Source organism: Colletes gigas, unplaced genomic scaffold, assembly GCF_013123115.1.
Source record: "Colletes gigas isolate AHSC1104 unplaced genomic scaffold, ASM1312311v1 Colletes_gigas_Sc00012, whole genome shotgun sequence".
Taxonomy (NCBI): Eukaryota; Metazoa; Arthropoda; class Insecta; order Hymenoptera; family Colletidae; genus Colletes; species Colletes gigas.
The window spans coordinates 3,789,013-3,803,650 of NW_025106641.1; the positions used below are offsets into that span (position 1 = coordinate 3,789,013).

The 14,638-nt window shown below is 43.0% G+C and overlaps 2 protein-coding genes across 8 annotated transcripts in view; one reads left to right on the forward strand and one right to left on the reverse strand.

Moving 5' to 3' along the window:
- Positions 1-453: 453 nt before the first annotated feature.
- Positions 454-6,599, reverse strand: LOC122398674 (bromodomain-containing protein 7). 5 transcript variants are annotated; one of them, XM_043398761.1, is made up of 4 exons: positions 5,558-5,744; positions 4,702-4,812; positions 2,227-3,927; positions 454-2,133 (listed from the first exon to the last, which is right to left on the reverse strand). In XM_043398761.1, the coding sequence occupies exons 3-4, from the start codon at positions 3,815-3,817 to the stop codon at positions 1,475-1,477; spliced, it is 2,250 nt and encodes a 749-aa protein (XP_043254696.1). In that variant the 5' UTR covers positions 3,818-3,927; positions 4,702-4,812; positions 5,558-5,744; the 3' UTR covers positions 454-1,474. The 5 variants fall into 5 exon arrangements, with proteins under 5 accessions (XP_043254696.1, XP_043254695.1, XP_043254697.1 ...); XM_043398760.1 differs by having other exon boundaries at positions 4,702-4,827; XM_043398762.1 differs by lacking the exon at positions 5,558-5,744 and adding an exon at positions 5,100-5,199 and having other exon boundaries at positions 4,702-4,827.
- Positions 6,600-12,255: 5,656 nt separating this feature from the next.
- LOC122399180 (solute carrier family 12 member 4) overlaps positions 12,256-14,638 on the forward strand; it is a 113,513-nt gene continuing 111,130 nt past the window's right edge. For all 3 annotated transcript variants that reach the window (XM_043399651.1, XM_043399652.1, XM_043399654.1), the window contains exon 1: positions 12,256-12,882. In XM_043399651.1, coding sequence (XP_043255586.1) covers positions 12,825-12,882 — 58 coding nt within the window. In that variant the 5' untranslated portion in view covers positions 12,256-12,824. The remainder of the gene's footprint in view (positions 12,883-14,638) is intronic.

Consider the following 14,638-nt stretch of genomic DNA (forward strand, 5'->3'; position numbering starts at 1 on the left):
GAAGAACCATAACGTACGCGGTAAGTTTTCTGACAACAATTAACGTTTTCTAGCAAGTATTTTCGTGAAATTTCATATTTCGTCGTCGTCTCGGTGTCGAATCGTTTTGGCGGTATTCTTCCCTACGAAATCGAAACTATGGTCGACTATTTCTTTGATTTTTCCTTTTCGTTATTTTATTTTAAAACGAAATTGAAACGACGCAAACAGAATATTTATCAGTAATCGATCATTATAGGTCTTGCGAGTAACTTTTATGATTATAATTATAAAAATATAATTATTAGCGTTATTCTGTACAAGGCGCCGTTTTCTTGCGCATGTGCATGCTGGATATTGCAAATGGCGAGTCTAGCGGTGAAACTGTGCTTGATTGAACTAGTTCAAATATATTTGTTCGGGGAGGAAATATAATTTGATCGTTAAATAAGTACACCGTGTTTAATCGTTTCGACAAACATTTCACGATCTGTTCCACTTTTATTGGTAATTAATAAAAGCAAACTAGTAAAATCACAATTCAAATTATTACATTGCAATTTCGACGCATTTCCGTTCAATTCAAATGAACGTCTCACCATGATTAATTTACTCTTTGCAGGGGAATGAAGCTGTTACAACGGATTCAGAAATTGCAGGGAATGAAGCTGTTACAACGTATTCAGAAATAATAGAGGAACTGATTCATCATAGCTGGTGACGAGGGTACCACGAGCGACAATGTTGGGTAAGTAACGATAAATAATAAAAATCGATATATGAAATACGTAGTCTTTCGATTCGAATAATAAAATCGTAAAACAACGAGTAAAACTACGACAATAGTATAATTTCTCTAAAAGCAAACACATGATTAAATGCTTCCTTATAAATTCAATTCGGACGTTTAAAGAAATTTAATTTAAAAAATACACTTTCTGAATATTTACATTTTCTTTCATTCTCTTATACTTTAAAATAGAAAGCAACGGTTTCATTATTGTAATGAATTTAAACTAATTTAACAATGAAGCAGATGTAGTTTTATATACAATATTTTCATTGCTTTTAAAGAATCTTTTTCCATTTGCGTAACATCTTAAGGAATAATGATGCGGATACAAATGTTGAGATACTAATTCTAGACAGTAAAGAGAATCCAGAAACTGATATCATTTCTAGACCAGATTAACAACGATTGTATTACTACTTAGGGTATACGTACTCAAATTCCTCTGTCGTTACAAATGAACAGCATTCTGCGTTACTAGTGCATTTCACGTAGACTTTACAAAGCTTCATATTATTTGTTACGCAAACTTCATAAATAATATTCATACCATATAAACGCTGTGTTTATCAAATTACAACACATTGCAGGACACGATTATATTTATTAACCGTACACTTGCCATTAAATCTATCGTTCGTACGTAGTAAAATGTACAACCTGTGAGAGGTATATTAATGAAAATCGTATATCGAATCGTACACACTAAGATTCGGACAAAATGTCCTCCAAAGTTTTGTCGTCGTGGAGGGGCGAGTGCCCTAACGTAGGATCGCTCTCTAGAAATTCACGTAGCTCGGTTTCTAGATCAGGAACTGCAGACGCCTCCGACGTATTTAACAACGACGAAGGTGTCTGACTGTGCGTCATACCGATCTGTATTTGAATCGGTGGTTGATTCGCGGTCACGATACTGATCGGTGGATTTTGTGAGCTGGCCGGGCTAAGCAAACTTGCGGTTTGAATCGGCGATGGCGTCGGTAGCAGACTCGACGAGACCTGACTGTTGGTCGTTTGCGATAACAGACTATTTTCCGCGACGATCGTTGGATTGTGCGTGATAGGCTCCACTTCCATAGGCTCTGGTCCACCGAGAGGCGCTATTCCCATGGCTCTTCGTAAGCCATCGACAGGGGCGATGGCCGAAGGAGGAAGTTTCTTTGCTATTTCCGTTAGATTGTCCGTGATCTTGTCTGCCAATGCCACTTCGTTCTCTGTCGGCTTAGGAACATTCGATAAATGCGTGGGCGGTGGGGCTGATAGGCGATCATGTTGCGCTTGCTTTAAACGACCTATCATTTGAGACGTATCGTCCAATCGACTTTGTAGAGTTGCGCGTTCCTCGGTTAGCTTCAATTCATCCTCTGCAAAGAAAAGAAAATTTGAAACATTAACATTGTTCCTAAACACGTTTCAATTCTTTTTTTGTTTCTCTTTTTTTTTCTAAATATAATTACCTAGGGTTTCCAGAAAATTAACGTCAATGCCTATCTCTGAAAGCGTTTTCAACTGATCAATGTCGACTTTAACGCTGTCCATAGCAGAAATATTACGGTTTACGTCTTGCATGGGTTTCTCTAATAAATGCTTTATCTTTTCTTCCTCCTCTTTGAGCCTTCGTTTCTCTTCAAGAAATTTCTTCGTCTTTCTGTGGTCCCCGCCTGTTAAGATGTCCAGTAGGTCGTCAACCATAGTCAATGTATAATCACAGTCTTTAGCAAAGTCTAGAATGGATTCTGCATATTGTACAGCAGTTTCATCGCCATAAGTTTGATACACCAAATCTGTTTCGTCCTTGGTAAGATTAGCAAAGGTGGAATCATAACTTGGCGCATAAGAACCAAAGGCACCGTAATACAAGGGTTTCACTGGTTTGGACATGTTTCTTCTATCCTCACGGAATCCTGCCAATGCACCTGTTCCGTGATTCAATTTACCTATGAGCTGACCCAATGATACAGGTCTCTGATTAGTTCCTGGAATCACACCGTCTCCTGGTACTATTATTTGTAAGCTAGTAGTTCCATCTTTCTTTTGTCTGAGGAAACCCATTTTCGAATTCAGCCTTTTCAACGACAGCTTTTCTGATGCTGCTTTCGCAGCTCCTCGTGCTTGTTTCAAAATTTCATCCGGAGTCATATCGTCGGGGATCGCTTCGAATTTACCTAAACTCGCTAATCTCAATTTTCTCTGGTTTTCTTTTCTAAGTTCCTCAGCTTCTTCGTTGCGTTCCTCTTGTTCTCTTTCTCGTTCAATCTGTTCTTCGGTGACAGGAACATCTGGATTATTTGGATCTTCGACACCTAATTCGAATCCAAGTTCATCTTTTGAAATATCTTGCATATACGTTAAAACCGGTCTCAACTGTCGTAGCTTGTCAGGTGTAACCATTTTTAGGCCAACGTGCAGCAATTTTTTTGCCGCTTTGAAGTAAATCGTATCTGGATGGTTGTAAGTGGTGGCATTGTCACACATTAATTTAAAGTCATCTACGAATTCGCTTAAATTTTGATAACTATTATCATCTATCTTCTGCTTTATGGTGCTAAAATCCATAGGATTGGTTATGATCTGGGAATATCCCGGTGCAATGCTATCCGTGACCGGCCATGCAAAAAATTGCTGCGGATCACGTTTCTCCATTGACCTAAGGAGGTGTTCGAGTAACCGTTGTAGGGGCGTACGTTCAGCGATTTTTCTAAGCACGCAAGTTCTAGGTTCTCGATGCGGAGAAAGAGAGCTAATTTGATTCGTAAGACTAACTCTGTGCTCTCCGCTCGAGGGTGGTCTTGGAGGTAATAATTGGTGATTCGGAATCTTCTTGGGGACTTCCGCTAAACTTTCATCCGCATCTCCCACTGATTCTTGGCTGGATTCCTCCCGCCTTCTCTTCTTATCTTTATGATGATGCTTATGTCTTTTATCCTTCTTTTTCTTTTTCTTCTTAAGCTTTTTGTGCCCCAGATACCTATCGTATTCAGATTCCTGCGTTACGGAACAGTTGATACCCAACTGTTGCTGGTAAACACCCAAATGTTGAGACAACATTGTTGCCTGACTTGGAGATTCGTTACCGTATTCAGGTGTCCCACTGCTACCCCCTACTTTTAAAATAAGCTTCAAAGCTCGGGGTTTGTCCGTGGTTGTATACTGTCCTTCTGTAATAAGACACAAATTATTTAAAACGTATAAAAAATGATATTGAAATTATAAAACGTATGAGAAATAAAATTAAAGCATTAAGCTATGAGTAATAATTATTGCAAATCTATTGCATGCGATAAAAATGTCTTGCAAAAAATTATATAAAAGTGCAAAATAACAGCATGTTGTCACAACATATAATACAGTGCTAGATATTGTATAATCTTGCAGGATCATAAAAAAAAGCGTAGTCGTAAATTAATAAAATCTACAGGACGTTAACAGAAGGGTAGCAGGAAATATCGATGCTAATAATGAAGATGACAGTGACCTTGTTTCCACATTCAACAAACTGGAAGCGAGATGGAAGTAGCTTGACTTAAACTAAATAAACCTTGAGAGAAGTATGCAATAAAATAATTTTCGTTGTATCGAACAATCGAATTTGTAGGAATAATTAGGAAGGAGCAATCATTGAAATTGAAAATACCTCGCAAAGAGGTAAAGCGAAAGCACGTATGGCCTTTGATGCCATAATACATAACAGCCAGGGAACTAAAAGATTGAAGCGCAACAGACACATCGATAATTCAGTAGGTACAAAGCATCTCTATAAACCTCTACTTTAAAAACAATAAAACAATGGTATCGTTAAAGATCTTGTTGCGCTTCAACTGATCTTAATAGACAAAAAAAACTGAAAGGGTTTGGGACATTCAAGTAATTTTGGAAGCACAGCTAGTTTCTGTCGTGCAACCAGTCCATGTCCATTGTTACACGTCACTTACTTCCAGGTCGCACTTGTCGCCGTGGAACCTTCGTTTATACTTTTGAATCCACCTCACTTCTACTCCAACCTCACTCTCAGTTTGTCCGTGGTGAAAACGTAGTCAAAATTCCTGTGCATCATTAATCTATGAGTACAAAAAGGATTCCAATGAAAATAGAAGTACAGTTCAGAAGACTCGACCGTTAATCTCCTGGCTAGATCGTTTAGCTTTCAAGGTATGTATTTTTCATTTGAATCCTCATGCAGTCAACAAGAGCATCGACATAAACGTCGATGCTAAAGAATTATATTTAGTGCTGTATTCTAATAATGCGATAATTTATTGACAATAGCAAATGAGCAATTGTTAACCCTTTGACTGCAAATGCATTATATGTACCACACGAAAAAGTTTACCTCAGCATAATGCTTTTTTTTGAAGCAACAAACGTTCTTTAGTCAAAACACGACGCAGTCGAAGGATTAAACAGAATGAAACGAGGACAAACAGAATATTCGTGAAGCCAGACACCCCGTTACTCCGACGCACACCGCATCCAGAAGAAAAGCGTCGTAAACAATATAGAACGTAAACACCTAATAACATAGCGACGAGCTGTCATCACGTGCACGATTCGAGGAACGAATGTAAAAACAATATCGCGTCGAAGCGGCTGCTGAAGCGCCGTTTGAACGTGAGGCGCGCACCGAGTTCGTAAAGTGCACAGTGTGCAGCACGATCTAGAACGACTATTTATAAGGTGGCGCGATAACGCGACGACCTATGGTGCCGAGACGACGTTAAGGAGTAATTAATCGTGACGAGAACAACGATAAGACGATCGAGATACGCCGGATTTGAGCCCGGTCCTCACCTTCGTGCCTCTCGCGCTTGTGCTTTTTATGTTTCTTCGAGCCCATGGTTTGCACGTTGGGCCACAGCTTGATGAGAAATTCTAACAAGAAACAGTAAAGACTACGTCCTGAACCACCACGGAACGCGGTTTGCGAGTGGACCGCGCTCCGTTACGTGTGTAGATAGTACGGCAGCGGCCATTGAAGACGTCACAGATATCCAAGCCGTTATGGAGGACGCACGTCGTACGTTTCCCCCGCCCGACCGTCTATTCGCCATCTGCGCCATCATGGCGACGCGTCGCTCGAAGAAGCGCGAGTTACGAATTCGTTCGAACATCCAGCGCGCTACCTCCTAGTACAGATACCCGGCAATTTGGTATCCGGTATCCTCGAAAACCTCTTCTTCCGACACTCTTCTCTTAATCCAAGAAACAAAAATTCGTAAAATGTAAACGTACCGGGCGGCAAAAGCATTCGAACACGGCGGGGTCCATGGTATCCCTACTTCTGGATATCGAGAAGTTTCTAGAAACCAAGTATCAATTTCGGACTTATCGTCACCGGTGAGAGGAGTCGAGTGCCGATTTGCTTAATCTCTGCCGGCCGGCAGCGCTGCGCACGCGACGTTACGTTTCGATTAAGGCCGCGAAAGTCGAGCGACGTTTTATTCCCGTTGATCCCGAGCGGATTAACGCAACGAGGGCGTCGGTGGAATCGAGTTTCACGAAGTGGGTGAATCCTAGATGGACGACGGTCGCGCCAACGAGGTCGTGGACGTCGACAGGTTCACGAGCGTTCCCCGGTGGAGCCAGGGATACGTTTCACGCGCACCACGCGCGGTCGACGATCTCCCCGAGCACTATGCACGGAGCTTTAAAAAGCGAAAGGCGCTTCCTAACCTAGAAAAGATGATTGAGGTGCTGGCACTTACCGTGCGCCGTGCAACGAGACGCCCGGACCGTAATCACAGACACGATTCACGGGCACAAGGATCGTATATAGCACTGAACCAAGCGAGACACGAGGCCAGATATTCCTCGGTGAACCCGTGGGAACTCGCCGCGGCCGAGTACGAACCCGAGAGTCAGCCTCGATGCAATTAAAGGGGCAACGGATGATCAGCTGTTTCTCGAAAACGCCGTGAGAGCAGGACAGAGAGAGCGAGAGGAACGCATTCCCTCGCGGCGAAAAAATTCACGCACACTGTGCAGATGTGCCCGCGTCTCCGGCCACGAACGCCGAAGACTCAGACGAACGATTCCTGTTCCTCCTCGTCCCTTTAAATCTCCCGTGTACGCGTAACAAAGGGGAGCTCGATGCACGGGGACGCCAACCACGGTCGCTTGCGTTTCACTGCGCTTCCCCTGGCAGGAAACCACAAATTCGCCAACTTGTTACTCGCGATACGGCGTTGCAAGTCGGCTCTGTTCGTTTCGTCGCCTGTTTGGTTTACTCCTCGAACGAAACGCCACGATACTCTCTCAGACTCGAATTTGCCGCACTTTTGGAAACGCGTTGACCGCCAGTGGCGCGTTACGCGAGGGCATTTTCTCCCGGGGCTCCCAAAGTTTTCTTTCAAAAAATTTCTTTGAAAATTGAGGAGTTTCTAATCTTGCTGGATGCATTTCCCGGCAGAGTACACTCCACCACAGAATGCCACTGTATTTCACGGTATCGATCAGACTTGAAAGCTGTTTCTTCGGGATAGGCACCTTGTGTGCATCGATGACGAGCTAATTCGATGGAATATTATTTCACGATAGGAATATTCGTGGAACTTTAAGCTGAAAATCCGGTCGTATCATTTTGTCGCGGAGTGTATTGTCGAGCCTGACAAAGGCGACGACGACAATGGACTGGCATTATCAATGGAATGCAACAATAAGCGCGCCAACCCCAAGGACTCCGGCAGCTTCTGCCGACGAACTCCGTTCGTTCATCAGCTTCTGCCTTTCCATTAACGCTCGCCGTAGTCTTCGGTTTATTTGAAATTCTAATGGCGGCTTATCAGCAGCGAAACGGTCCCCACCGAGTGCTCAACTATTCTTTCTAAGCTTTCGTGCGCTCCCGTTACGGGGATTGAGTTATACGCGAGGAAAAATGCACAAAAGCTCGCACGCGTAAGCTCGCTTCGCCTTTAACGAGGCTTGGTCCCTCGATATTGCCCATTAAACCGATCCTGCGGCAGGATATCCGATAAAAGAGCTTCTCGGATATCGGCCGTTGGATCGAGTGCCTCTTTACGATCCACCGACACGGTTATTACCTCCCGTTGGTATCCCGACGAACTTTTCGAAGACCCGGAGGCATCGTGTCTATGATATCTTACCCAATTAACCAACATTGGCCCCCTTAATCCTTTAACTGCAGAGAAAAATCAATGCCACGCAGAGAAATCCTCCATTTTCTGCTATCATCGCGTACCAAGCTTCTTCCGAGACGTCCTCCTTCAGAAAAGAGAGAATTAACGTAGAAAGCTTCTCGACTACCTCTTTTAAATCGTTCTAGTTTGAACAGACGAGTCGTCGAAGCAAGTACTATGCAGGGATCGTAAGTTATCGAGCACCCACTGAGAGTAGGTCATTTATTCGGCTTAGTATCTTTAAAAAATCCTCACCTTTAGGTTCTCAGCGATTATATTGGCTCGATTTCTTCCAGTTCTTTACACGTCCACTAAAAAATAAGTATAGTAATAATTTCTGTAGCTTTTCCGAAGTTGATCACTGATCAAAATCGTCCATGTCGGATTTAAAAACTTTCGAGCCTGAATAAAATTCATTCTCTTCGAAGCTCTTTCTTCGAAGGAGGAATTGTATTTTTTTTTATTGAAATATAACAACACCCGGGCATATTTAGTTTTGCTTCTTACCGCGTATAGCGTTAGCATTTTATTCCAGCCTGAATCGATAACGTTGGATGTGACACGAAAATGATAAAGGGGCCGGGGCAGCGATTCGTCCACCAAACGTTCCATCGGACGTTTCGTTTCTTTTATATCTTCTCCGCGATGGAACGCGATATCTGCACCGGAGTATTCCGGATGAAGACTTCCGCTTCCTGCTGCCACCTAGAATAACCCACATGCAACCGACGAAAGATTCGCGATTGCCCATCCACCGTAGATTCCATTTTACCGAGAGTTTTTGCTATTTCCAATACAAATTACATAGAGTATTGTTTCTACGTTTCAAAATCCAAACATGGTCCATAGAAAAATTGGAATATAAAATGTTCACTGCAAATGGTTCGTACAGTGGCTGTCGATTGCGTTCTCCCTTTTGTTTCCCTTTTCGTTCCGGCGCAATAAAGGCGCGAAATAAACGAATAAGCATGCAAATCCGCGCGAATCGAGAAGCTCGAGTCCCCGGGATTCCTGACGGCCGATCGATCGCGTCCCCGAATCGCGATCGATCCTCCGGGCGCTCGATAATCGGCCGTCGTTCGGATAAAAATCCGATTGGCAATTACGGGCTCGAGCATTTCGAGACACTCGCACTTAAAGAGATTCCGCGATAATCAATACTCTCCCTCGCCGACCCCGGGAGTCCCTTTACAGCGAACAAAAGTGTCTTTCCGCTATGAAAATGGCCACGTAGCTTTGTCGTTTGCATTGCAAACGAATCTGCGAACGCGAAACGGGCTAACGAGATCCCCGGCGGAACGTCGACCCCGTAGGATTCCGAATTAAGAAACAAGTATTTGGAATTAAGAACAGAGAGACGGGAAAATTATACACGTTTAATCCGCGTTTCCTATCTCCTACCAATCTCCACGCAAATTAATTCGTTCCTTTTTTTATTATTAATATACTCTGATAGATTCAATTTCGGTAGATTTAAGTTGCAAACGATTTTCCTTTACGTAGCATGATCTCTCGAATACTCTGTGGATTTTCCAACGTGTTCTTACCAGCGAATTATTAATTTACTAATATTATCAAACACTTTTTAAGCGTAGAAATATTTCGAGAATATTAAAAATATTACTCTATTTCTCGGACTCGGTACCAATAAAACGAACAATTTATAACACAAATGGGGTTTTTCTTTTCTATATTTTTCGTTGCCAGCGGCGTACTCGATTTCCGGGCTGCGTAAAAAATCGACCCCGGTAGCGTATCCTTCGCGTAAATCGTGGGACCAGCGTACTATCATAAATTTTGTTCCTGCTCGCGACAGTCCGTGTAGTATGTTCTCCTTTATCGGAAGTTTCGAGCGTCCATCTTGTTCGAACTTACAAAAACGACCCGTAAAAAAATCGAGTACAAAGATCGACGAGCGGTAATACTTTAATTTATTTAACACGGTAGAAATTAATATTTGGCCCTTTCGAAGAAACGGTAAATAGATTCCTCGACCGAGGGAGAGGTCACCGTAGAGTACAGTTGGTTTCCAGATGCAAAACTTTGAGCAAAGTCGAGCTTGTATATCACAGTTTCTGTCCTATCGCCCGAGCAATAAACACAAACTTCCGCGAAAAGTCCTTCTCCTCGTCGACTTTCCCTACCGTGGCGTTTTAAGACGAACGTAAAGCGAGGAAAGATGATAGGAAAAATTCAATTAACGAGACTTTCAGTAAAATGTTGCGCTCAAAAGTTCGGGAAGTGGCCAAGAAGACAACTTATCAAGACAGGCTTAAGGCACTAAACCTCCTAAGCGTCGCGTAGGACCGTTTATGGTCGCCAAACGTGTGCAAAATCAATACTAAAATAATCAGAGTAGAAGTTCGTTATGAATAGTACGCGATAAAATTTAATCTACCGGACCCCATTAGGTTGTATAATAAGTCCGTTCGAGTCTCAACTTTGGTACTTTATTACAAACTTTTTATCGCGTAGTCGGACGATTAACAACCGAAAAATGGATCCCCGATAATTGCGTTGTTCTTTACGAACTTGCGATAAAAAAGAATAAGGTAATTAGAAAAGTTAACACGAACGATAAAACTGTAGAAAACACAATTATACAGATAGCCTATCGGGGAAAGAATTAACGCGAAAGTATTAAATTTTGGATAAAAAAAATCCAGATGTACCGATAATCGAAATCCACAAATCAATGAAAAAATATCGATAGAGTCGTTTGATACGGGACACTTCAAACAATTGATAACAATGTTGCAATATGAACGTAAATATATAAATAATAAGTTTTTGGTTTACAGGAAGGATAAATCTCGAAGAGACTGGATCGGATGTACAGGGTGTTTCAGGATTTTTCAGCCAAACTTTCTATAATTAGGAGTTTAAAATAAAATGTTATATTATTGTGAATCATAAAAGTTATAACGAAAACATGAACCGTGAAATGAACGTACAGAATATATTGTTGTTATCGAGGTACATAGTGAAGACAGATGATATTTGTTTAATTTATTTAGACGGACTGTATTCATTATTAGAGATCGTCGATGGCGATCAACATCTATCAATCACGTTACTAATACCCCGATCCAAAATTTGGATCGTTCTTATCATCACGAGACTGATATCGTCCAACAGTTGAATTTATTATCGTAAGAATGTCGTTTCGATTTTGTTTTATCTTAACGATTTCAGTATTACCTGGACGGTTAGGCCGAAAAGTCTTGAAATACCCTGTATATCGTTCGCGTGGACGGTTGGGACGCAACAGGCGATCCAAAATTCCAGACACCCGGAGCCAATTCGAGAATCAAAATGCATACGGAGTGCAACGTCCCCAAAAAACCGATCAGCATACTACGCGGTGAGTTTGAATCCGATAATTAATATATTAATTTTCGAGAAACTATACAAATTGTCAGGGCCCCCAATTCAATCAGGGCTCTTGAGATCCCGATCACACAAGAGATTAATTTTTTGTCGAATATTTATTTGTTAAATAAATGCAACAGAGATTCGATCTAAGATATATTTAATTAAGGTATAGTAGTTTTACAACGGTTTTCTGCTAACTGAGCTTGAAGCTCGGGAAATACCGAGACGCTCAGGGGGTGCCATAAATGAGTGTCCTTCTCAGGTAGCACTGACCTTACAAATTTCCATTAAAATATACGGGTGCAATGCTTATTCTCAACATTTTCGCATGGAATAAGATTCAAACTCGTTTCTCTCGAGACCGAAACTCTGTGTAAAAGAAGTTTATCGTAAATGTCTCTTAGGATACAAATGGGTCAGGTGAGACCGTGAGGATAAATTGGAAATGTTTTGGATGTCGTATCGTTAGGTTTGGGGGTAGTTTGGCAAATCATACGCGAGATTAATTTTTGCATGGAGTAAGATTCAAACTCGTTTTTCTCGAGAATGAAACTTTTTGCAAAAAGGAAGTTTATCGTAAATGTCTCTTAGGATGCAAATGGGTCAGGTGAAGACCCTGAGGATAAATTGGAATACACGAGATTAATAAGACTTATTTTCAAACTCTGTAAATATCTGTTCGGAGTATCGAAGGAGTAGAATGCAAATGGGTCGGATGAGATAAATTGTAAGCGTTTTGGATGTCGTGTCGTTAGGTTTGGGGTAGTTTGGCGGTACGTACGGTCCTGCGGGAAAGCCGGTGCATGCACGCAGTCACGCACACGTGGGTACCCACGTCGCGGCGCCCATGGTCGTCTGGCAGAAGCGTCGTATCGGCGGGCCCCCTGGCGTATGGGCGTGCACACACACGCGTTCGAGTCCCGTGCACGTATAAAACGGCCGATCGGGCCGAAGCCTACGAGTAGGCTTTGCGTCAGCGGGGCGTGCGCAACTCGGTTTACCAAACGCATCGCGTCGGACGTTAGCACGAGAATCGGGCCTCTTTCTTGCCCCGTACACGCGGCTCTATAACCGATCAAACGCGGTGTTATCGCGCGGCACGCGCTCACTTGCCCGGGAGATCGTCGTACGGAGGAAGCGTGGGTGGCACGAGACGGGTGAAACAGTGTGTGCACGGTCGGTGCAACAAAGAAGACCCATCGAACGCAGACACTCTGCCACACGCTTCGTTGCTAGCAGTCGGCGCTGAGTTTCCTCCAAGAGCGTTTCTCTTTCTTTCGCGCGTACGCTCGCGTCTGGTTTACCGTCCGTCTCTCTCTGTTTTGTTGTTGTCGCGTCGCCACACGGTCGCGCCAGGGCCAACAGACCGTGATATCGCGCCGGTGAATGGAGAACGCGTCCGTCGATCGTCGTAAACAAAAGTGTGTTCCGTCGTTTGTTGTTTACGTCGAGCCGTCGTAACGCGTCGTAGAGTACCGGTGGGTTTCTTTTTTTCCCCGGTGTTTCGTCGGTCGACGGAGGTGTCAACCGGGACGGATACGCGCAGGATGGAGCGGTTCCGAGTCACGCCGGCCAACAGCGCCCAGCAACAATCGCTGGACTACGGTGAGTGACGGGTTTTCGCTTCTGATCCGGATTCCTGGCGATCGATCAACGCCTCGGTAAGCTAGACACAATGCACGGAGGATCATTTCCACGTGCATCACGCGTGGTCACCCGCCACGCGATCGAACCGCCTTTTCGACGCGTGATTAACGCAGTGTCTCTCAAACTTCGACGTCCTTTTACTCTTCGTGCAAGTTTGCGTCGAGACGCAAACAAAATTAAATAGCACGCGTTTGGAAAATTGTTTGTGAAAACACTGGACTCGTTCATAGATTTTATCTTGTAATTAAAATGAAATAGTACACTTTTATCTTCTACCGTTAGGTGCAATTAGCAAATAATAATTTTGGAAATAAGATTCCTAGTAACCTCAAACGAGTCTTATTCAGTACGATATCTTCAACGTTCTTTACGTTCCAATTCATAGAAATATGAAGTTACATCGTGCAACGATAGTACAAATAGTAAAGGTTACGTTACGTTACGGGGCCAAGTTCAAAGTCTTCGAGATCATGTAATGAGACATCTACTTATTGCCATCGTTTATTTCGACGAGTGTTATCATTTATTAGAAACTTACGAGCCCTGAATTCGGTGGATGAGGTTTAACGACATGCTCGAAATCACCCGATCGATTTCTCCTCTACCTCATCTCGAGCAATTCGAATTTATCGACGAAATTCCTCCGCTTCTCTCGTGGGGGATTCGAGAGACGATTGCGACCCATTACAGCCCACACGTGTCCAATCGATGGGCGCGATGGTCGTGCGGACCATGGCAAAAACGAAACGAAGCGCGAATAAGAGAGAATTATACTTGACCATAGAGCTCCGGTGTAAAAGAGGCTCGACTTAATCACTCTCGACGACTTTTATATCGAACTTTAATCGCTCCTCGACGACAACATATATGTTCTCAAGATCGTAACTTATTTCTAGTTTTCATTCTTCTCTACGAACAGTATATATACAGTATTGTCTCTCTATAGCCGCGCGTTTTCGGATTCTCTATAGACGCGAAGCTATCCCCACTACTTCGTTTGTAATCATCGCGCCGCGACATCGGGTATCGGATATCAAAGAGAAAGCCGAAGAAAAGTCGACGAGCCCCATCCCCCTTGAACGCTCGAGCGTGAAATCAAAGAAAGCCGAATAGACTACTCGTCTCTCAAGTTGCGTGCGCCCGGTCCCGACACGCGCGGCTATAGAGAGACAATACTGTACCTTTGTTTTGACTTGTCAGAAAGTTACGAAACGTACTACTTTTTTTCCTAAAATTCGGGATAAATTGCCGAATAATATTTTCTGAAATTAAGCACGTTGTCGAAGGTTTGTTGAATCGACTGGTCCCATAAATCCATCGTCGAAGCGTACGAAGTATTTACTGCGCAGCACAGGCGTTTATTACGCGTAGTATTTTGGTTCGATATACGCGTTCTTCCGCCGTATTGTATCAACGTGGTACGTAATTGTTTACATCGCGCGTTTGATACGGATCAGGTTCTTGATACGTCTATCAAAGCCCGACGTAAATTGAGTTTCGTTTCGAAACAAGGATCCAGTTAAATATAAATATTTTTTTAAACGTTTCGACCCTCCGTCGCGCGGGTCCTCTCCGGTTACAAGCCGGGCAGGGTTATCTTTGAATAATAAATTATGCATGAGAACGCGTAGCGATATATTCGATGGAATATTCAAACTTTTATTCGCCGAACGAGGCCGTAAAACAAACAAAAATACACATTCCTCGAACGTTA